Genomic DNA, 24,889 nt, shown 5'->3' on the forward strand with positions numbered 1-24,889 from the left:
ATTCGGTCGACGCCATTGGCTGGAGAGCTTCCTTTAAGGGGCATTTGCTCCTGCATTCTGAAGTAATATTGAAAAACTACGCTAATCGCGAGCATGTCCCTAGAAGACGGTGCTGGTGCGAGTACGCCGCCAGTGCCATTTACTAAGAAAATCTTTTTTGTCTATGCTGCTTGCTTTGCGTCGCAGCTTCTGATTTTTTTTCTTGTGCTACGCTTACTACGCGTTCACTGTAATCAAATAAAAAAAGTGGCCAAAATAATGTTCTTTCGTATATACCGCAGATAACCACCGTTCAAACCGAAACCGAAACAAAAACTATAAATGGCAAATTAGTTCAATTCGTTTTCGAGGAAAGGAAATGGCGCAGTATCTGTCTCACAAATCTCCGTGAACACCTGGACCGCACCGTAAGGGAAGGGAGAAAGGTGGTAGTGAAATGAGAAAGACGTGCCGTAGTGGAGGTTAGAGCTGTGCACGGGCCGAAAATTTTAGCCCGCGCCCGGCCCGAGCCCTGCACTACTGACGGAGGCCCGGCACGGCCCGACACTGAAGAAACCTAAGCCCGCCCGGGCCCGGCCCGAGTTAAGGCCCGGCCCTGGCCCGTTCCAACCTGCAAAACTGAAATTGAAGTGACGATGAAACAGAAAGATATAATTTCACTCTGGTGACTCTCGGAGGCACTCGAATGGTCACGGAGGGGGCGACCCCAATGAGTCGCCAGCGACATGTTTGATGCCCGATTTCGCTGCCCTCCGTGACGAATCGAGTCGCGCGACCTCCGTGCATTCACGTGACGGCAACCAAACTATGCGCTGACGCAGGTAACCATGGCGACCAAGGAGATAATGGTCACAACACGTCGTTGTTGCCACACGAGCGAGAATCCTGTTGTCCCGTACGTGTGATAATGACCCCCCTCCCACCCGGTCCCCGTCAACGCGTGGCGGAGGGTACTTTTGCCAGTGCCTTCGGTTCGACACACCTCACCTTCCTTTGTGCAGTGTCATTCGGGCTCGTGAGACCACTCATGTGGAGATTAGTTTCGAACCTTGCAATAGTAGGGCGGCTGGAGCCACGCAGGAGCAATCGCGATCGCGAAGCCCGGCCGGCCCGTCCGAGACATGTAAATATACCGCGTGGCCCGAGCCCGGCCCGGGCCCGCGGGCCGGGCCGGGTACGGGCTTTCGGGCCGGCCCGAGCCCGTGCACAGCTCTAGTGGAGGTCTCCGGAATAATTTCGACCACGTGGAGATCTTTAACGGGCACTGACATTAGTGATATCACACGGCACACATGCGCCTTTTGCGTTTCGTCTCCATCAAAACGCGGCCGCCGCGGTCAGGTTCGAACCCGGGTACTCGGGCACGATAGGCGAGCGCCTTAACCACTGAGCCGTCGCGGCAGGTACAAGAACTATTTAATTATGAATTAATCATCAGGGTGCCAGCTAATGCTGTCTTGCAAGCTTTTCTAAGTTCTAAATTGTGACTGCTGGTAAGTGAAAACCTGAAAACCACTGATCTCCACTAGGTGGTGAAAACTGATGAGCTCTACTAGGATGAGATCAGTGATAAAACTTAAAATTGCACACGTCCACACGTTGTCCACGCCTTACATGACGTAACTTAAAAGTCTGTTGAAAATATTGCTTTTTCTGATTGAGTTTCAAAGGTGATGGGTGGTAATATAGACATTTCGCCACATTTGGTGTACTCCGTTGGCTTTTATTAGCCACAGCGCACCGGCACATCTGGAAACCCTGGTGACGAAGCGCGCCCAAGGTCTATTGAAATAGGTCGCGAAGCCGGAGCCCGAATGCGGTACAGAACCAAGTGCTAGCGACATCAAATTATGGGTGGAACTAAAGCGCCAAAATGAAATGAGTGGACAAACAACTAGAAGAGGAAAATAATTAGGACATATTTTGTGTTTCAAAAGCATTCAAAAACAATTGCAGTGATTCCTTTTTAAAATATTTTAGTTGTGTGCATTTTGTTAGAAAGTGTAGCGCTTGCTTAGTAAAAATTTATGACAGCGTTCGCTTAGAGTAGCGGCAATGGCAGCGGAACGATGCCAAGGTTGACGGTGCTCTGATGTAATACCCTGGTCATATCTTTTGACCATTCTGCTTGCTTTTGTTTGAAACTCGATTCTGCTAGCCCTACTTTTTCCTCGTTGCTTGTTGCTCGAGTTCTTGGTGTGCATCGTTCGTGTACAGTTTCCGCTTTTGCCTTTTGCCAGCGCTTCTGTTTAGTTTCGTACCGTTGGGTGCGGTTCTGTCGCTTTTGCCCCCAAAGGGCATCGTCTGTGGCCATGGCGCCCCCGTACGCAAAAAAGAGGTGTGCGGTTGCACGATGTGCGAGCGATAACCTGTCTGACGGCGTCACATTTCATCGCTTCAGCGCGACACCTGCGACATTCAGCGCGACACCTGAGGTGAGGACGAAGGAAAAAGGCACAACGAGAACTGACTACCTAAAAATAGCGTTGGTGGTCGGCACTCGTGTCTTCTTTCTTCGTTCTCGTGTCGGGTGTCGCGCTGAAGCGTCGCGGCGTTCAGCAGTTTATTTTTCCCGCCAAGCAGCACCTGACGCTGACGTCACATATATGACGTCACTAAAACACGTGACTTCGACGTCGCGTTTTTGTTTTAATTATGACGTCAGTTTTTAGTTGTCCACGCATTTCGAAGACGGCGCTGGCTGCGCACCACAAGCCGCCATGTTTTGAACGTATGGGCTTCTATGGAGCCTACGCTACCATAGTACATCTACCTTGGCGCGCCTCTATGCTTTTCGAAGTGCGCACGACCCCCAATCCGGCGTTCGAAAGAGTTCGAAAGGGTCGCGAGTTGATTTTGCTGCGCTCGTGGTAGGTTACGGTACCCAATTTTAAAAGCTTGCTAAACTAACAGCCTATGCAAACAGCACTGCACGAAATTCGCTTGCACTGAATTTTTTAAGCATAGTTCTCGTGCATTCTACTCAAGATGAGGCTGGACTGCGTAACCGAAATCGAGTATCGAAACATGCACCCTAATAACAGCGGGAGGCACAGAAAAGCCAGTTTGACGACTCTCACGCTCTACCGGAGTCCACAAGACAAGAAGTCTTCAATATATTTGCTCCTTGGCACCACGAAGAATCCGGCGTGGAAGAAATACAGGGTAAGGCAATGATTGGGACGCGGACGCATCTGTCGCGAATTAGTTCATTCTTTAGTCACTCTTAGGAAGAAACCTGCGTGAGTGTGGGAACCCATTCTCTCTTTACTTTGGCTATAATTTTTTCATTTGCGTGAAATGATTTTATCTATACAGGATACTGTCTCATGCATAAGCCTACGTAAAGCGGGATAAGCAGCTGCAAAAATACCAAATTTATTGCACTTTACGCACAGACGTGGCCATGCGGTCCTTAATAATCGTTTCTTGCATTCAAAGAAAATTTGTGTTGCTTGTAGCTTGATTAAGCGCACAGGCGAAAACAGTGCACGACAGTGCATGAAAACGTTTACCAAGAAGCAGTTCCAACTGCAAAGCAGACTGAAAAATGTGTTTAGCGGAGCAAGAATAATAGCCGCACTATTACAACCATAATGTGGTTTATTTGCGTCTGGACCATCGACCCATATCCACGATCCCGTAGCCATGTTAAGCACGCTTGACGTGAGTGCGCTTATTTATGGGAATTTCTAGTTTTGGTGAAATCAGAATGTATATTCTGGCTTCATTTGCTGAGTTTTCAACTTCCAGTTGAGCAGTACAGCGAAACACAGGCGGCACTTATCTTCTGCCCAAGAGACTGAACTGTACTGGTCTCGAGTTGAGCAGTGGATACTGTCTTCAGTGAGGTCATTGTTGGCAGCACACATTTAGTGGTTTGCCTATTACACAACAAATATGGCCTTAGTTAAGGATTCAGTCAGTCAGTTGTTTGTGTGGTTGATAGTCGCATCGTAAACATGGAACAGTGCATTGTTTTTCTCACAATGCTAGGCAGTGATAAATGTGGTCACGACTTGCAGCTCTATGTTATAATTATTTAGAAATGGTAGTATACTGCTTTGCTGCATAACAGTTGAGAGCTCTGCTTCATCGCACAAGTTGTTTGCAGCACTTTGAAATGCGGAGTTCTCTCATTCAATCAGAGTAAAGGAAGACGGTAAGTAGTCCCTCAGATATTTTTGCAGTTTTGTGACTATTTTTCAAACAGTTTTAGCAGTAATTGAAAAGGTAGGCTGTTGTTTTGAAAGTATAATGAGAGTTTCGTTCACTGGTTTAATTATCACTGAAAGTCCGCACGAACACAGCACACCAGAGGCCTGCTGCAAAGTGGTGCGCTGTCATTTGTAAACATGGCATTTGCAGCAGCTGGAGACTGGTGCTCTTTCCTTTCCAACGGTGGAGGTACCAGTCACCGGGTGAGGGGCATGGACAAATACGTTCTTGGAGTGCATGCCGTTCCGACTGGCTCAGATCGCCGTAGCCTTCACAGTGCTGCAAACGATTGTGTTTCAGGCAGAACTGATTCGCAGAGGCTAGCACAAAATGCTGATGTTTAGCATTGTTTATCAGTGCAATGTGCTGCATGGTCTTCTGGTTATGTGCTCATTTCTGATCTGGCAGGGATTTTTCTTCTCTTTAGCTCAAGCAGGTTGAATTGCGTGGGGACTGAATCACATTTTGTATAGTGCATCTTACTGAGATAGCAAGTTGAAGATAAGATCAAAGGCACACGTTTTAAATGGTTATTCGGTGAACTCATTAATATGGGATGTGGAGCTTTGCAACTAGTGGCATTGGATTCAAAGCTGTTATGAAGACATAGTGTGTAGATATAAAAGATGTGTGTTGTACATGTCAAAGCTTCAGCTGTGGTATTGTACGGCCACAGTGAAAGGATAGCCTTTATCAAAAATATACACGCCATTAGGTTTTCTTCGTAGCCATGCAGCGTGGCTAGTTTTGCATTGTTGCCACTGGAAATCTCTCAGGTTGGGCTAAACTATCATCCATACTCTGCTTAGCCTGAGGTGCTCCTGGTATACCAAAAGAACACCGTTACATGGCGTAATATCCGCTTGCTGGCGTGTATGCTTTTGAAAAGGGGTGCACAAGATTATGTTTTGAACACAGGAGGAGAGAAGTACTGCTAGTTACTGATACCAATTAAAATGCTTCAGAGTTGCTTTCTAGTCAAGGGGCAGGTTCAGATTCAGTTTTTTTAGTTTGTTGAAGATAAAGGGAACAGTGGGTTTTTCGCCGTGTAAGCACATTTTTTCCTTCTACCTTTTTGTGCTCTATGTGGAATATGAAAAATTCCTTCTTTGATTAATGTGCTACAGTTTTCTGAGCTTTCAATTCAGTTTTTATCAGTTCAGTTGTTTATTTCCATTTATTCATGGGTAGGAGGCCGAGGGAAAAAAAGCTGCATGGGGGCAGCTTGAAAACCCTTAACTCCTTTTACAAGCGCAGCTTTGGAGGAAATGTCTTGGTGGCAATGTCAAAAATATTTTGTTTTTTACATGACAACCTTTCCGAACACGTACATGTCAGTGAAATTAATACACCGTGATAAACCGTGGTACTGCCTTGTTTCTGCAGAAAAATATTGGAAACTTGAACATGGCATTGTTTTTCGCATGAAAAGTTTTTAAAACACATGCACACACAGCAGTAAAATTAATAAACTGTGGTAAAGCACGGGATGGCCTTTCGTCTGCAAAAAAAAAAAAATAAAGTGTAGGAAGAATTTGAATTTTATGGGTGCTAAGCTAAGAATACTTAACGAAAGAGTTCAGGAGTGCAGGTAATCCGTGGCGATACATAGCCCTTGGTTTGTTCTAGTTCGAGTTATTTGCCAGAATTCCGTGTGCTGTGCATAATGCGAAGCATTATTTGGTGTATATTTGAGATTTTTGCTAGTGCTGTGTTTTTTTTTTTTATTGCTATAACAAAATTGTCACAACAAATTATATCTGTACACCTGTTCAATTTTTAGGAACTTCTGTTTCTGAAAGAACATGGTGGTATGTCCTGTGTACGATGAATTTCCAGTAATGTGCATGGCGTTTCTTTTTTTTTTTTTGCAATAGAGAAAGACAGGGAGAGAGAAACGTATTTTGCTTGGAATTTTGGTTGTGGATGGGCGGAGCCTTGCGGCTGATGCGGCGGTCTTGGCCCAGTCGATCAGTTTCTGCTGTGCAGTGCTCTTCCAGGCTGTCGCTGCACAGCGCTGCCTCCGACTCCTATGTGTTAGCATTCTGTATTTTGGGAGCTGTGGTTGTATTTTTCCGGTCCCATGTGGTATGATGTAAAGTCGGTTGTCCCTGTACCAGAGACATACGCCTTGGCATTGTGTTGGGTGAATTTTGTTTAGAATATGGTGATTCTGAGTGTGTGTGTGTGTGTGTGTGTGTGTGTGTAATTGTCTCCAGTGAACTGACTGTTCCCTTTTGAGCCTTGGGTGAGGTTTTGTGTATGACATGCGCATTCCTCGGAGATGTTCCAGGGTAGTGGAGTACATTTGAGGGGCCAGTGTGTGGGTTCCTGTTCGCTATTTGCCGCTCGGTTGGTTTGGGCTGAAGTGATGGCGCAAGCTACTTGGTTGCTCCTGGGGTCGACGTGCCTTGGAGTTCATATGATGTTATGACGCGTCTCTAACAATAACTTAATGAGGTTAGACTGAGTTGTTGTGCCTGTACATATGACAGTAGTGATGTGGCAAGCGAACAGTGATTTTTAAATTAATAATTTTTATGAAAGTAGAAAATTGTAGTGATTTTGATGACTGAATCCTACTGTATGACTATTTTTTTTTTTTTAGGAACAAAATTTATACAAGTTGGAAACATGAAGTCAGTGTGTGTAGATTTAAAGATGAAGATCAAATTTGAGGGTACTTGTGTGCCTTAAGTGTGGAAGATGAGAGCTTTTGCTTTATTAGCACTAACTTGTAGACTTCTCTTTTGGCGGAATGGTCAATGTAATTAGACAATCACTTGCCATACTAATTAATGCGGTTGCTAAAACTGATAGTATAAATATACTTATATCGTCAGCATATATTACGAAATTTACGTGCTCCTGAATGAAGATAATGTCATTAGCATAACAGCAAAAAAGAAGCAGGCCAAGAATGCTTCCTTGTGGAACACCTGTGGCTATTTTCATTTCCTGAGAATTCAAACCATGTCTACAAACAAACTGGCACCTGTATGCTAGATGTGATTTTGTGTTTTTGTATGAGAGACCCGTGATTCCGTACCATTCAAGTGTTTCAAGTAGAAGTGTATGGTTGATGTGCTCAAAAGTTTGTGGGAAATCAACCTATATGTCATTTGGTAAAAGTTTATGTTGAATGTTTTGTAACAGGTATTCTTTTTAATCAAGCAGCGCAGCTCTCTAGGCTTATTGTTTTTCAAACCTTCTATAGCCTATTGCAGGAGCTCTAATTTTGAGCCGAATGAGGATAATTGATTATGAATAATTTTTTCGAGCGATTTTTGTATATGGAAATGACAGAGCATGGATAATAGTTTTTCTTCTTTACCATGTCACCTTTCTAATATAATGCTGCAACCTCCCAGTTTTCCTTCTGTCTATAAAGTTACCTGATGAAGTGCAGATTTCTGCTCGCCCTACTTGATTATTCACTTAGCGTGCCCCCTTGTTCCCAGAGCTCTTTGATCATGAGGAAATGCAAGAGGTGCGGTAGTGGCCCTTGCAGCCGAAAGCGCCCGTGTTCACCCCTGCGGCGAATAAAAAAGGCATCCAGGTTGGCTTCAAGCTTATCAGTAAAAAAAAAGTCCTAACAGGAATAGTTAAAATATTCAATATTAATAAACCAGTGTGCTAGTTAGCACGCTCAAGTCCAGGTTATTCATTAACGTGCACATTAACAGTCAACGCAATAAAGTTAGTACAGAAGGAGGTCCCACAGTACATGGCCGTCGGGGAGACCTTCTAGAGCAAAGCAAGGGGGGCAAGATCGCAAGCAATTGGGTGCAGTGTGTCAAATAATCTGTAAAAAAAATACAACCTACAAAAAATACAGCGGTAACAATAATATTTGTCAATAAAACGAAAGCAAAAAGTATTAATACAGTGTCAGCTTGGGTGTATAATACAGACAAAATAAAAGTATGAACATGGATTATTACTTTTTAAGCATGTTAACTACACAGCAAGTAAATAAACTAGTAGATTAACTACGCTGCAATATGCTTTAATGCGATGATGGAATGAGTGAACAGTGAATGATGCTTTAATTTCACATGGTAAATTATTTCAATAGGAAATGCCAGCAAACATATGGTAGTAAATTTGCCATATTTAGCCCTCACTTTAGCTGCAGCTGTATCACGTCTTAGCTGTAATCTGATGCGCTACACTGCTGACAGTGCTGTGCCGCAAAAAAAAATTTCTTCTAGCCCAAAAAGTGTATTTTTAAAATTGCTTAGGGCATAGGCGCCGACTTCAGGGCAGGGTGGGGGGTGGCTGGAGGGCTTGAGCCTCATGCCCCAAACCCCCCCTTCCCCTTCCCGGAGACTGAGCGATGGGATCATGGGGCAGCATAAGTTTTCCATGGGCCATAGAGCTCGCGCGCAAAATAAATCTCGGTGACATCGCGGACGACTTTATTCGGAGGTTTACTGTGCGAAGAAACACATTCTGGATTGTACGATAGCCTTTGTAAAATATAAAGGACAATGAAGTTCATCTTTGTATAACACGTCAGCTTTCTTCAAGCTGCCACTATCTATGAGCTCAAATTGGTCCCTTCCATAAAATCGGCCCTCAATTCCCTGTGTTGCCGCTTCGTCATAACAACTTCTGCTATTTGAGTCCTGTTTGTGTCTTCGTTGATAGTTTTCAAATATGGATGAAGAGTTCATATTCCTTCTTTAACTTTTAAATTGTTAGCTTGTTGTGAGAGTGTTTTTATGGTCCATTGTTTCTTGCACACAAAGAGTTTAAAATATGTTTATATTGAAAGTGTAATGCTTTCATCCAATGTTGTGTCCTTGCAACGTGCTTTTTGTGTATCCGGAATAAACCGGCGTATGTAGAAGACTGGATTTGTCACTCGTCGGGCAAGACCATGGTTCGCGGACCCGTTCTTTAGAAGGTGGGGCCTTTAGTATATAGCCTCTCCGCCTGTCTACATCTTGTACTAACATCATCAGGAGATAACCATCATGTCACACGTAATACATATGCCTGGCCTGTGCGATCATGATATCTTGCATTTCACGTTCGATTTATCGCATGCACCATAGTCAAAACACTCCAAAATCAGTAGCGACTATAAGAAAGCTCACTTTTTAGCCTTAATAGCCGGGTTCCTTTTTAGATATTTTCTCAGTAGGCTATCTGGAGCACTCAGTAGAAACAAACTGGTACATGTACCGAAATAACGTGTCTTAACTGATTCATCGTCTTATACCCTTTCCGGCGTGTGTACTCCAATAGCCATGCTCCATGGTATAACAGATATTTAAAATGATTTTCTTTCAAAAGATAGAGTTTTTCGACCTGCTAAGGATTCATTAAAACCTACCCGTTGAACAGCGCACAGGACAGCTGCTTCAGTATATTAACGAGTACTGCAGTCTACTACTAACTCCACCTTCTTTAAAGTAACCCTCCTAAACATTCAGAGCCGCCGCGGTGGCTCAGCGGTTATGGTGCTCGGCTGCTGACTCGAAAGACGCGGGTTCGATCCCGACCGCGGCGGCTAGAATTTCTTTGGAGGAGAAATTCTAGAGGCCCGTGTACTGTGCGATGTCAGTGCACGCTAAAGAACCCCAGGTGGTCGAAATTTCCGGAGCCCTCCACTACGGCGTCTCTCATAGCCTGAGTCGCTTTGGGACGTTAAGCCCCATAAACCAACCAAACCTAAACATTCTGAAGACTAATCCAAAGCGCTTCTGGAACATAATGAAACCTGGAAACACCAACAAAGGGTCGTTCTTGCACCCACCGGCGAACCTGCTCCTGAGCACCTCTGTGCTATGGTACTAAATTATACTTTCGTTGTTTCCTTCTTCATCCAATGTTAATCACCGTCCCGATCTCCAACATTGCAATCATTTCGCGAATCCCACCATGTTTGACTTGCAAGGCGTCATACCGATTATTAATTTGAAACTAACATCTTCTAGTGGAATTAATGGCAAATTTGTAAGGAATGCTAAAGAGTATAGTTCTATCATCATGAAATGCATATTCTCACAATCATATCGTCATGGTGTACTACTGAAGACTGGAAGACTGCTGTGGTCATATCAGTACATAAAGCCGGAGATAAGCAGAATCCATTTATCCATTGACCCATATATCTTTGATATCGAGAGCATGCAAAATAATAGTACATATATTTGCAAGATAATTTCTCCTCTCTAACGAAGCATGGCTTGCGGAAGTTTTTCTCTTGTGACATTGAACTACTTTCTTTAACGTACGACTTGCATGTCCTTTTGGACTCCGTTTTTTCATCTGACTGCACATTTCTTAACTTTGCTAAAGGATTCGATAAAATTAATAACTCACTGCTATTACATAAACTAAGTGTGCTGAACATTGACCCTGCAGTGCTTAACTTTATCCGTGGATTTCCTTCTTCTTGTGTTGAATTTGTCAGCATTAATGATGCTGAATCCTATACTGTACCACTTTTTTCTGTGGTTCCTCAAGGATCATTACTTGGCCCGCTTACCTTTTTTTATCTTGTATATTGCTGTGAATTTCCGTTCCCCCCTGTAACATACTCTGTATCCTGATAGTAAAATACATATTTTTCGCCAAGGAGCATGCCCGTAGGGGGGAGGTGATGAAAAATAAAGAGGGTGCTAACTGCCCACTCTCACGGAGCAGCTGCAGTTGATCAGTTGATAGGGGCCATGGTCCACTATCAACTGCAGCTGCTCCATGTTGCTCTCTGGCTCTCCTCTGTGCATGCTGCCGCGATGGCTCAGTGGTTATGGTGCTCGACTGGTGACTTGAAAAATGAGGGTTCTATCCCAATCGCGGCGGTCGTATTTCGGTGGAGGCAAAATGCTAGAGGCCCGTGTGCTGTACGATATCAGTGCACGTTAAAGAACCATTCACAGGTGGTTGAAATTATCCGGAGGCCTCCACTGTGCCATCCCTCATAGCCTTAGTTTCTTTTGGACGTAAAACGCCAAAAACTGACTCTCCTCTGCACGCAGATCAAGTTATTTTATAGCGAGCTATTCATTTTTTCATTAATTTTAACAGGAGTGCTAGGATGGTAGCGGTACTTTCGTAGTATTTTTTTTAGTTTTGCCACGAGAGTATTGGTATTTATGGCTGAATTCAATTTTCATGCCTGCTCCTCTCGACGGTAGATGAAGCGCAACGCTGCCTGCTCTTGCTCTAGATCATCTTGAGAAGCTTTATGCTCCATATGTTGGATGAAGTGCAGTGCCGCCTTCTTTCTCCCTCGGTAATATTGAGAAACTCCAATGTGGATGAACAATCACAGTACCAACTCTAATATAGCCGAATACGACTCAAGAGCGCAGCGGCGAATGCCCCTCGAAGAGGCATTGTAGCCAATGGCATCAACCATTTCTCAAGAAGTCAAGGTTAATACCCTAGGGTGAAATCAGGTGATTGGCAGGTGCCTCCGTGTAATGGGGTTAACCGGGACGTCGTGACATTCGGTCGACGCCATTGGCTGGAGAGCTTTCTTTCAGGGGAATTTGCTCCTGCATTCTTAAATAATATTTGAAAAACTAAATCCCGAGCATGTCCTCAGCAGACGATGCTGGTGCAAGTAGCACCGCCAGTGCCATTTACGAAGAAAATATGTTTACTCTATGCTGCTTGGTTTGTGCCACAGCCTCAGATTTTTTTTTCTTGTGCTACGCTTATTACGAGTTTACTGTAATCAAAGCAAATAAAGTGGCCAAAATAATGCTCTTTCGTATGTACTGTATATAACCACCGTTCAAAACGGAAACAAGAACTATAAATTCGGAAATTTTTCAATTGGTTTTTGAGGAAAGGGAATGGCGCAGTATCTGTCTCACATATCTCCGTGGACACCTGAACCGCACCGTAACAACCGTAATGGAAGGGAGAAAGGTGGGAGTGAAATCAGAAAGAGTTGCCATAGTGGAGGTCTCCGGGATAATTTCGACCACGTGGGGATCTGTAACGGGCACTGACATTAGTGATATCACACAGCACTATAGTGTACTAGAAGTATTCTAGTTCACTATACACAGCACACATGCGCCTTTTTGCGTTTCGTCTCCATCAAAACGCGGCCGCCGCGGTCAGGTTCGAACCCGGGTACTCGGGCACGATAGGCGAGCTTCTTAACCACTGAGCCGTCGCGGCAGGTACAAGAACTATTTAATTATGAATTATTCATCAGGGTGCCAGCTAATGCTGTCTTGCATGCTTTTCTAAGCTCTAAATTGTAGCTGATGGTAAGCAAAAACTGGTGAGCTCTACTAGGATGAGATCAGTGATAAAACTTAAAATGCACACGTCCACACGTTGTCCACGCCTTACATGACGTAACTTAAATGTCTGTTGAAAATATTGCTTTTTCTGATTGAGTTTCAAAAGTGACGGTAAAATTTTAGACATTTCGCCACATTTGGTGTACTCCGTTGGCTTTTATTAGCCACGGCGCACCGGCACATCTGGAAACCCTGGTGACGAAGCGCGCCGTTATGCTTTTCGAAGTGCACACGACCCTCAATCCGGCATTCGAAAGGGTCGCGAGTTGATTTTGCTGCGCTCGTGGTAGGTTACGGTGCCCAATTTTAAAAGCTTGCTAAACTAACAGCCTATGCAAACAGCACTGCACGAAATTCGCTGGCACTGAATTTTTTAAGCGTAGTTCTCGTGCATTCTACTCAAGATGAGGCTGGACTGCGAGACCGAAATCGAGTATCGAAACATGCACCCTAATAACAGCGGGAGGCACAGAAAAGCCAGTTTGACGACTCTCACGCTCTACCGGAGTCCACAAGACAAGAAGTCTTCAATATATTTGCTCCTTGGCACCACGAAGAATCCGGCATGGAAGAAATACAGGGTAAGGCAATGATTGGGACGCGGACGCATCTGTCGCGAATTAGTTCATTCTTTAGTCACTCTTAGGAAGAAACCTGCGTGAGTGTAGGAACTCATTCTTTCTTTACTTTGGCTGTAATTTTTTCATTTGCGTGAAATGATTTTATCTATACAGGATACTGTCTCATGCATAAACCTACGTAAAGCGGGATAAGTAGCTGCAAAAATACCAAATTTATTGCACTTTACACACAGACGTGGCCACGCGGTCCTTAAAAATCGTTTCTTGCATTCAAAGAAAATTTGTGTTGCTTGTAGCTTGATTAAGTGCACAGACGAAAACAGTGCACGACAGTGCATGACAACTTTTACCAAGAAGCAGTTCCAACTGCAAAGCAGACTGAAAAATGTGTTTAGCGGAGCAAGAATAATAGCCGCACTTTTTCAACCATAATGTGGTTTATTTGCGTCTGGACCATCGACCCATAACCACGTTCCACGATCCCGTAGCCATGTTAAGCACGCTTGACGTGAGTGCGCTTAGTTATGGGAATTTCTAGTTTTGGTGAAATCAAAATGTACATTCTGGCTTCATTTGCTGAGTTTTCAACTTCCAGTTGAGCAGTACTGCGAAACAAAGGCGGCACTTATCTTCTGCCCAAGAGACTGAACTGTACTGGTCTCGAATTGAGCAGTGTATACTGTCTTCAGTGAGGTAGTTGTTGGCAGCACACATTTAGTGGTTTGCCTATTACACAACAAATATGGCCTTAGTTAAGGATTCAGTCAGTCAGTTGTTTGTGTGGTTGATAGTCTCATCGTAAACATGGAACAGTGCATTGTTTTTCTCACAATGCTAGGCAGTGATAAATGTGGTCACGACTTGAAGCTCTATGTTCTAATTATTTAGAAATGGTAGTATACTGCTTTGCTGCATAACAGTTGAGAGCTCTGCTTCATCGCACAAGTTGTTTGCAGCACTTTGAAATGCGGAGTTCTCTCATTCAATCAGAGTAAAGGAAGACGGTAAGTAGTCCCTCAGATATTTTTGCAGTTTTGCGACTATTTTTCAAACAGTTTTAGCAGTAATTGAAAAGGTAGGCTGTTGTTTTGAAAGTATACTGAGAGTTTCGTTCACTGGTTTAATTATCACTGAAAGTCCGCACGAACACAGCACACCAGAGGCCTGCTGCAAAGTGGTGCGCTGTCATTTGTAAACATGGCATTTGCAGCAGCTGGAGACTGGTGCTCTTTCCTTTCCAACGGTGGAGGTACCAGTCACCGGGTGAGGGGCATGGACAAATACGTTCTTGGAGTGCATGCCGTTCCGACTGGCTCAGATCGCCGTAGCCTTCACAGTGCTGCAAACGATAGTGTTTCAGGCAGAACTGATTCGCGGAGGCTAGCACAAAATGCTGATGTTTAGCATTGTTTATCAGTGCAATGTGCTGCATGGTCTTCTGGTTTTGTGCTCATTTCTGATCTGGCAGGGATTTTTCTTCTCTTTAGCTCAAGCAGGTTGAATTGCGTGGGCACTGAATCACATTTTGTATAGTGCATCTTACTGAGATAGCAAGTTGAAGATAAGATCAAAGGCACACGTTTTAAATGGTTATTTGGTGAACTCATTAATATGGGATGTGGAGCATTGCAACTAGTGGCATTGGATTCAAAGCTGTTATGAAGACATAGTGTGTAGATATAAAAGATGTGTGTTGTACATGTCAAAGCTTCAGCTGTGGTATTGTACGGCCACAGTGAAAGGATAGCCTTTATCAAAAATATACACGCCATTAGGTTTTCTTCGTAGCCATGCAGCGTGGCTAGTTTTGCATTGTTGCCACTGGAAATCTCTCGGGTTGGGCTAAACTATCATCCATACTCTGCTTAGCCTGAGGTGCTCCTGGTATACCAAAAGAACACCGTTACATGGCGTAGTATCCGCTTGCTGGCGTGTATGCTTTTGAAAAGGGGTGCACAAGATTATGTTTTGAACACAGGAGGAGAGAAGTACTGCTAGTTACTGATACCAATTAAAATGCTTCAGAGTTGCTTTCTAGTCAAAGGGCAGGTTCAGATTCAATTTTTTTAGTTTGTTGAAGATAAAGGGAACAGTGGGTTTTTCGCCGTGTAAGCACATTTTTTCCTTCTACCATTTTGCGCTCTGTGTGGAATGAATATAAAAAATTCCTTGTTTGATTAATGTGCTACAGTTTTCTGAGCTTTCAATTCAGTTTTTATCAGTTCAGTTGTTTATTTCCATTTATTCATGGGGAGGAGGCCGAGGGAAAAAAAGCTGCATGGGGGCAGCTTGAAAACCCTTGACTCCTTTTACAAGCGCAGCTTTGGAGGAAATGTCTTGGTGGCAGTGTAAAAAATATTTTGTTTTTTACATGACAACCTTTCAGAACACGTACATGTCAGTGAAATTAATACACCGTGATAAACCGTGGTACTGCCTTGTTTCTGCAGAAAAATATTGGAAACTTGAACATGGCATTGTTTTTCGCATGCAAACTTTTTGAAACACATGCACACACAGCAGTAAAATTAATAAACTGTGGTAAAGCACGGGATGGGCTTTCGTTTGCAAAAAAAAAAAAGAAAGTGTAGGAAGAATTTGAATTTTATGGGTGCTAAGCTAAGAATACTTAACGAAAGAGTTCAGGAGTGCAGGTAATCCGTGGCGATACATAGCACTTGGTTTGTTCTAGTTCGAGCTATTTGCCAGAATTCCGTGTGCTGTGCATAATGCGAAGCATTATTTGGTGTAGATTTGAGATTTTTGCTAGTGCTGTGTTGTTTTTTTTATTGCTATAACAAAATTGTCACAACAAATTATATCTGTACACCTGTTCAATTTTTAGGAACTTCTGTTTCTGAAAGAATATGGTGGTATGTCCTGTGTACGATGAATTTCCAGTAATGTGCATGGCGTTTCTTTTTTTTCTTTGCAATAGAGAAAGACAGGGAGAGAAAAACTTATTTTGCTTGGAAATTTTGGTTGCGGATGGGCGGAGCCTTGCGGCTGATGCGGCGGTCTTGGCCCAGTCGATCAGTTTCCGCTGTGCAGTGCTCTTCCAGGCTGTGGCTGCACAGCGCTGCCTCCGACTCCTATGTGTTAGCATTCTGTATTTTGGGAGCTGTGGTTGTATTTTTCCGGTCCCATGTGGTATGATGTAAATTCGGTTGTCCCTGTACCAGAGACATACGCCTTGGTATTGTGTTGGGTGAATTTTGTTTAGAATATGGTGATTCTGAGTGTGTGCGTGCGTGCGTGCGTGCGTGTGTGTGTGCGTGCGTGTGTGTGTGTGTGTGGGTGTGTGTGTGTGTAATTGTCTCCAGTGAACTGACTGTTCCCTTTTGAGCCTTGGGTGAGGTTTTGTGTATGACATGCGCATTCCTCGGAGATGTTCCAGGGTAGTGGAGTGCATTTGAGGGGCCAGTGTGTGGGTTCCTGTTCGCTATTTGCCGCTCGGTTGGTTTGGGCTGAAGTGATGGCGCAAGCTACTTGGTTGCCCCTGGGGTCGACGTGCCTTGGAGTTCATATGATGTTATGACGCGTCTCTAACAATAACATAATGAGGTTAGACTGAGTTGTTGTGCCCGTACATATGACAGTAGTAATGTGGCAAGCGAACAGTGATTTGTAAATTAATAATTTTTCTGAAAGTAGAAAATTGTAGTGATTTTGATGACTGAATCCTACTGTATGACTAATTTTTTTTTTTAGGACCAAAATTTATATGACCATTCCATTTAAGCAAGTTGGAAACATGAAGTCAATGTGTGTAGATTTAAAGATGATCAAATTTGAGGGTACTTGTGTGCCTTAAGTGTGGAAGATGAGAGCTTTTGCTTTATTAGCACTAACTTGTAGACTTCTCTTTTGGCGGATGCTCAATGTAATTAGACAATCACTTGCCATACTAATTAATGCGGTTGCTAAAACTGATAGTATAAATATACTTATATCGTCAGCATATATTACGAAATTTACGTGCTCCTGAATGAAGATAATGTCATTAGCATAACAGCTAAAGAGAAGCAGGCCAAGAATGCTTCCTTGTGGAACACCTGTGGCTATTTTCATTTCCTGAGAATTCAAACCATGTATACAAACAAACTGGCACCTGTATGCTAGATGTGATTTTGTGTTTTTGTATGAGAGACCCGTGCTTCCGTACCATTCAGGTGTTTCAAGTAGAAGTGTATGGTTGATGTGCTCAAAAGTTTGTGGGAAATCAACCTATATGTCATTTGGTAAAAGTTTCTGTTGAATGTTTTGTAACAGGTATTCTTTTTAATCACGCAGCACAGCTCTGTAGGCTTATTGTTTTTAAAACCTTCTATAGCCTATCGCAGGAGATCAAATTTTGAGCCGAATGAGGATAATTGATTATGAATAATTTTTTCGAACGATTTTTGTATATGGAAATGACAGAGCATGGATAATGGTTTTTCTTCTTTACCTTGTCACCTTTCTAATATAATTCTGCAACCTCCCAGTTTTCCTTCTGTCTATAAAGTTACCTGATGAAGTGCAGATTTCTGCTCGCCCTACTTGATTATTCACTTAGCGTGCCCCCTTGTTCCCAGAGCTCTTTGATCATGAGGAAATGCAAGAGGTGCGGTAGTGGCCCTTGCAGCCGAAAGCGCCCGTGTTCACCCCTGCGGCGAATAAAAAAGGGATCCAGGTTGGCTTCAAGCTTATCAGTAAAAAAAAAGGCCTAACAGGAATAGTTAAAATATTCAATATTAATAATCCAGTCTGCTAGTTAGCACGCTCAAGTTCAGGTTATTCATTAACGTGCACATTAACAGTCAACGCAATAAAATTAGTACAGAAGGAGGTCCCACAGTACATGGCCGTCGGGGAGACCTTCTAGAGCAAAGCAAGGGGGGCAAGATCGCAAGCAATTGGGTGCAGTGTGTCAAATAATCTGTAAAAAAAATACAACCTACAAAACATACAGCGGTAACAATAATATTTGTCAATAAAAAGAAAGCAAAAAGTATTAATACAGTGTCAGCTTGGGTGTATAATACAGACAAAATAAAAGTATGAACATGGATTATTACTTTTTAAGCATGTTAACTACACAGGAAGTAAATAAACTATTAGATTAACTACGCTGGAATATGCTTTAATGCGATGATGGAATGAGTGAACAGTGAATGATGCTTTAATTTCACATGGTAAATTATTTCAATAGGAAATGCCAGCAAACATATGGTAGTAAATTTGCCATATTTAGCCCTCACTTTAGCTGCAGCTGTATCACGTCTTAGCTGTAATCTGATGCGCTACACTGCTGACAGTGCTGTGCCGCAAAAAAAAAATTTCTTCTAGCCCAAAAAGTGTATTTTTAAAATTGATTCGGGCATAGGCGCCGACTTCAGGGTAGGGTGGGGGGTGGCTGGAGGGCTTGAGCCTCATGCCTCAAACCCCCCCTCCCCCTTCCCGGAGACTGAGCGATGGGATCATGGGGCAGCATAAGTTTTCCATGGGCCATAGAGCTCGCGCGCAAAATAAATCTCAGTGACATCGCGGACGACTTTATTCGGAGGTCTACTGTGCGAAGAAACACATTCTGGATTGTACGGTAGCCTTTGTAAAATGTAAAGGACAATGAAGTTCATCTTTGTATAACACGTCAGCTTTCTTCAAGCTGCCACTATCTATGAGCTCAAATTGGTCCCTTCCATAAAATCGGCCCTCAATTCCGTGTGTTGCCGCTTCGTCATAACAACTTCTGCTCTTTGAGTCCTGTTTGTGTCTTCGTTTATAGTTTTCAAAGATGCATGAAGAGTTCATATACCTTCTTTAAATTTTAAATTGTTACCTTGTTGTGAGAATGTTTTTATGGTCTATTGTTTCTTGCACACAGAGAGTTTAAAATTTTTTTATATTGAAAGTGTAATGCTGTCGTCCAATGTTGTGTCCTTGCAACTTGCTTTTTGTGTATCCGGAATAAACCGGCGTATTTAGAAGACTGGACATGTCACTCGTCGGGCAAGACCATGGCTCACGGACCCGTTCCTTAGAAGGTGGGGCCTTTAGTATATAGCCTCTCCGCCTGTCTACATCTTGTACTAACATCATCTGGAGATACCATCATGTCACACGTAATACATATGCCTGGCCTGTGCAATCATGATATCTTGCATTTCACGTTTGATTTATCGCATTCACCATAGTCAAAACACTCCAAAATCAGTAGCGATTATAAGAAAGCTCACTTTTTAGCCCTTAATAACCGGGCTCCTTTTTAGATATTTTCTCACTAGGCTATCTGGAGCGCTCAGTAGAAACAAATTGGTACATGTACTGAAATAAGGTGTCTTAGCTGATTCATCGTGTTATACCCTTTCCCGCGTGTGTACTTCAATAGCCATGCTCTATGGTATAACAGATATTTAAAATGATTTTCTTACAAAAGATAAACTTTTTCGAACTGCTGAGTATTCATTAAAACCTACCCATTGAACAGCGCACAAGACAGCTGCTTCAGCTTATTAACGAGCACTGCAGTCTACTAAATCCATCTTCTTTAAAGTAACCCTCCTAAACATTCTGAAGACTAATCCAAAGCGCTTCTGGAACATAATGAAACCTGGAAACACCAACAAAGGGTCGTTCTTGCACCCACCGGCGAACCTGCTCCTGAGCACCTCTGTGCTATGGTACTAAATTATACTTTCGTTGTTTCCTTCTTCATCCAATGTTAATCACCGTCCCGATCTCCAACATTGCAATCATTTCGCGAATCCCACCATGTTTGACTTGCAAGGCGTCATACCGATTATTAATTTGAAACTAACATCTTCTAGTGGAATTAATGGCAAATTTGTAAGGAATGCTAAAGAGTATAGTTCTATCATCATGAAATGCATATTCTCACAATCATATCGTCATGGTGTACTACTGAAGACTGGAAGACTGCTGTGGTCATATCAGTACATAAAGCCGGAGATAAGCAGAATCCATTTATCCATTGACCCATATATCTTTGATATCGAGAGCATGCAAAATAATAGTACATATATTTGCAAGATAATTTCTCCTCTCTAACGAAGCATGGCTTGCGGAAGTTTTTCTCTTGTGACATTGAACTACTTTCTTTAACGTACGACTTGCATGTCCTTTTGGACTCCGCTTTTTCATCTGACTGCACATTTCTTAACTTTGCTAAAGGATTCGATAAAATTAATAACTCACTGCTATTACATAAACTAAGTGTGCTGAACATTGACCCTGCAGTGCTTAACTTTATCCGTGGATTTCCTTCTTCTTGTGTTGAATTTGTCAGCATTAATGATGCTGAATCCTATACTGTACCACTTTTTTCTGTGGTTCCTCAAGGATCATTACTTGGCCCGCTTACCTTTTTTTATCTTGTATATTGCTGTGAATTTCCGTTCCCCCCTGTAACATACTCTGTATCCTGATAGTAAAATACATATTTTTCGCCAAGGAGCATGCCCGTAGGGGGGAGGTGATGAAAAATAAAGAGGGTGCTAACTGCCCACTCTCACGGAGCAGCTGCAGTTGATCAGTTGATAGGGGCCATGGTCCACTATCAACTGCAGCTGCTCCATGTTGCTCTCTGGCTCTCCTCTGTGCATGCTGCCGCGATGGCTCAGTGGTTATGGTGCTCGACTGGTGACTTGAAAAATGAGGGTTCTATCCCAATCGCGGCGGTCGTATTTCGGTGGAGGCAAAATGCTAGAGGCCCGTGTGCTGTACGATATCAGTGCACGTTAAAGAACCATTCACAGGTGGTTGAAATTATCCGGAGGCCTCCACTGTGCCATCCCTCATAGCCTTAGTTCCTTTTGGACGTAAAACGCCAAAAACTGACTCTCCTCTGCACGCAGATCAAGTTATTTTATAGCGAGCTATTCATTTTTTCATTAATTTTAACAGGAGTGCTAGGATGGTAGCGGTACTTTCGTAGTATTTTTTTTTAGTTTTGCCACGAGAGTATTGGTATTTATGGCTGAATTCAATTTTCATGCCTGCTCCTCTCGACGGTAGATGAAGCGCAACGCTGCCTGCTCTTGCTCTAGATCATCTTGAGAAGCTTTATGCTCCATATGTTGGATGAAGTGCAGTGCCGCCTTCTTTCTCCCTCGGTAATATTGAGAAACTCCAATGTGGATGAACAATCACAGTACCAACTCTAATATAGCCGAATACGACTCAAGAGCGCAGCGGCGAATGCCCCTCGAAGAGGCATTGTAGCCAATGGCATCAACCATTTCTCAAGAAGTCAAGGTTAATACCCTAGGGTGAAATCAGGTGATTGGCAGGTGCCTCCGTGTAATGGGGTTAACCGGGACGTCGTGACATTCGGTCGACGCCATTGGCTGGAGAGCTTTCTTTCAGGGGAATTTGCTCCTGCATTCTTAAATAATATTTGAAAAACTAAATCCCGAGCATGTCCTCAGCAGACGATGCTGGTGCAAGTAGCACCGCCAGTGCCATTTACGAAGAAAATATGTTTACTCTATGCTGCTTGGTTTGTGCCACAGCCTCAGATTTTTTTTTCTTGTGCTACGCTTATTACGAGTTTACTGTAATCAAAGCAAATAAAGTGGCCAAAATAATGCTCTTTCGTATGTACTGTATATAACCACCGTTCAAAACGGAAACAAGAACTATAAATTCGGAAATTTTTCAATTGGTTTTTGAGGAAAGGGAATGGCGCAGTATCTGTCTCACATATCTCCGTGGACACCTGAACCGCACCGTAACAACCGTAATGGAAGGGAGAAAGGTGGGAGTGAAATCAGAAAGAGTTGCCATAGTGGAGGTCTCCGGGATAATTTCGACCACGTGGGGATCTGTAACGGGCACTGACATTAGTGATATCACACAGCACTATAGTGTACTAGAAGTATTCTAGTTCACTATACACAGCACACATGCGCCTTTTTGCGTTTCGTCTCCATCAAAACGCGGCCGCCGCGGTCAGGTTCGAACCCGGGTACTCAGGCACGATAGGCGAGCTTCTTAACCACTGAGCCGTCGCGGCAGGTACAAGAACTATTTAATTATGAATTATTCATCAGGGTGCCAGCTAATGCTGTCTTGCATGCTTTTCTAAGCTCTAAATTGTAGCTGATGGTAAGCAAAAACTGGTGAGCTCTACTAGGATGAGATCAGTGATAAAACTTAAAATGCACACGTCCACACGTTGTCCACGCCTTACATGACGTAACTTAAATGTCTGTTGAAAATATTGCTTTTTCTGATTGAGTTTCAAAAGTGACGGTAAAATTTTAGACATTTCGCCACATTTGGTGTACTCCGTTGGCTTTTATTAGCCACGGCGCACCGGCACATCTGGAAACCCTGGTGACGAAGCGCGCCGTTATGCTTTTCGAAGTGCACACGACCCTCAATCCGGCATTCGAAAGGGTCGCGAGTTGATTTTGCTGCGCTCGTGGTAGGTTACGGTGCCCAATTTTAAAAGCTTGCTAAACTAACAGCCTATGCAAACAGCACTGCACGAAATTCGCTGGCACTGAATTTTTTAAGCGTAGTTCTCGTGCATTCTACTCAAGATGAGGCTGGACTGCGAGACCGAAATCGAGTATCGAAACATGCACCCTAATAACAGCGGGAGGCACAGAAAATCCAGTTTGACGACTCTCACGCTCTACCGGAGTCCACAAGACAAGAAGTCTTCAATATATTTGCTCCTTGGCACCACGAAGAATCCGGCATGGAAGAAATACAGGGTAAGGCAATGATTGGGACGCGGACGCATCTGTCGCGAATTAGTTCATTCTTTAGTCACTCTTAGGAAGAAACCTGCGTGAGTGTAGGAACTCATTCTCTCTTTACTTTGGCTGTAATTTTTTCATTTGCGTGAAATGATTTTATCTATACAGGATACTGTCTCATGCATAAACCTACGTAAAGCGGGATAAGTAGCTGCAAAAATACCAAATTTATTGCACTTTACGCACAGACGTGGCCACGCGGTCCTTAAAAATCGTTTCTTGCATTCAAAGAAAATTTGTGTTGCTTGTAGCTTGATTAAGTGCACAGACGAAAACAGTGCACGACAGTGCATGACAACTTTTACCAAGAAGCAGTTCCAACTGCAAAGCAGACTGAAAAATGTGTTTAGCGGAGCAAGAATAATAGCCGCACTTTTTCAACCATAATGTGGTTTATTTGCGTCTGGACCATCGACCCATAACCACGTTCCACGATCCCGTAGCCATGTTAAGCACGCTTGACGTGAGTGCGCTTAGTTATAGGAATTTCTAGTTTTGGTGAAATCAAAATGTACATTCTGGCTTCATTTGCTGAGTTTTCAACTTCCAGTTGAGCAGTACTGCGAAACAAAGGCGGCACTTATCTTCTGCCCAAGAGACTGAACTGTACTGGTCTCGAATTGAGCAGTGTATACTGTCTTCAGTGAGGTAGTTGTTGGCAGCACACATTTAGTGGTTTGCCTATTACACAACAAATATGGCCTTAGTTAAGGATTCAGTCAGTCAGTTGTTTGTGTGGTTGATAGTCTCATCGTAAACATGGAACAGTGCATTGTTTTTCTCACAATGCTAGGCAGTGATAAATGTGGTCACGACTTGAAGCTCTATGTTCTAATTATTTAGAAATGGTAGTATACTGCTTTGCTGCATAACAGTTGAGAGCTCTGCTTCATCGCACAAGTTGTTTGCAGCACTTTGAAATGCGGAGTTCTCTCATTCAATCAGAGTAAAGGAAGACGGTAAGTAGTCCCTCAGATATTTTTGCAGTTTTGCGACTATTTTTCAAACAGTTTTAGCAGTAATTGAAAAGGTAGGCTGTTGTTTTGAAAGTATACTGAGAGTTTCGTTCACTGGTTTAATTATCACTGAAAGTCCGCACGAACACAGCACACCAGAGGCCTGCTGCAAAGTGGTGCGCTGTCATTTGTAAACATGGCATTTGCAGCAGCTGGAGACTGGTGCTCTTTCCTTTCCAACGGTGGAGGTACCAGTCACCGGGTGAGGGGCATGGACAAATACGTTCTTGGAGTGCATGCCGTTCCGACTGGCTCAGATCGCCGTAGCCTTCACAGTGCTGCAAACGATAGTGTTTCAGGCAGAACTGATTCGCGGAGGCTAGCACAAAATGCTGATGTTTAGCATTGTTTATCAGTGCAATGTGCTGCATGGTCTTCTGGTTTTGTGCTCATTTCTGATCTGGCAGGGATTTTTCTTCTCTTTAGCTCAAGCAGGTTGAATTGCGTGGGCACTGAATCACATTTTGTATAGTGCATCTTACTGAGATAGCAAGTTGAAGATAAGATCAAAGGCACACGTTTTAAATGGTTATTTGGTGAACTCATTAATATGGGATGTGGAGCATTGCAACTAGTGGCATTGGATTCAAAGCTGTTATGAAGACATAGTGTGTAGATATAAAAGATGTGTGTTGTACATGTCAAAGCTTCAGCTGTGGTATTGTACGGCCACAGTGAAAGGATAGCCTTTATCAAAAATATACACGCCATTAGGTTTTCTTTGTAGCCATGCAGCGTGGCTAGTTTTGCATTGTTGCCACTGGAAATCTCTCAGGTTGGGCTAAACTATCATCCATACTCTGCTTAGCCTGAGGTGCTCCTGGTATACCAAAAGAACACCGTTACATGGCGTAGTATCCGCTTGCTGGCGTGTATGCTTTTGAAAAGGGGTGCACAAGATTATGTTTTGAACACAGGAGGAGAGAAGTACTGCTAGTTACTGATACCAATTAAAATGCTTCAGAGTTGCTTTCTAGTCAAAGGGCAGGTTCAGATTCAATTTTTTTAGTTTGTTGAAG

General features: G+C 43.2%; 1 protein-coding gene across 3 annotated transcripts in view; it reads left to right on the plus strand.

The window, feature by feature from the left end:
* Window positions 1-2,772: 2,772 nt before the first annotated feature.
* Window positions 2,773-24,889, plus strand: part of LOC149352213 (leucine-rich repeat protein 1-like) — a 61,822-nt gene continuing 39,705 nt past the window's right edge. The window contains exon 1 of one of the 3 annotated variants that reach the window (XM_089581377.1): window positions 2,773-3,165. In XM_089581377.1, coding sequence (XP_089437503.1) covers window positions 2,989-3,165 — 177 coding nt within the window. In that variant the 5' untranslated portion in view covers window positions 2,773-2,988. Of the gene's footprint in view, window positions 3,166-9,718; window positions 13,082-20,992; window positions 22,810-24,889 lie in introns of those variants that run through there. The other 2 variants (XM_089581378.1, XM_089581375.1) reach the window with 2 other exon arrangements.

Source organism: Amblyomma mixtum, chromosome 3, assembly GCF_055824585.1.
Source record: "Amblyomma mixtum isolate Tamu chromosome 3, ASM5582458v1, whole genome shotgun sequence".
In the NCBI taxonomy this organism is placed as follows: Eukaryota; Metazoa; Arthropoda; class Arachnida; order Ixodida; family Ixodidae; genus Amblyomma; species Amblyomma mixtum.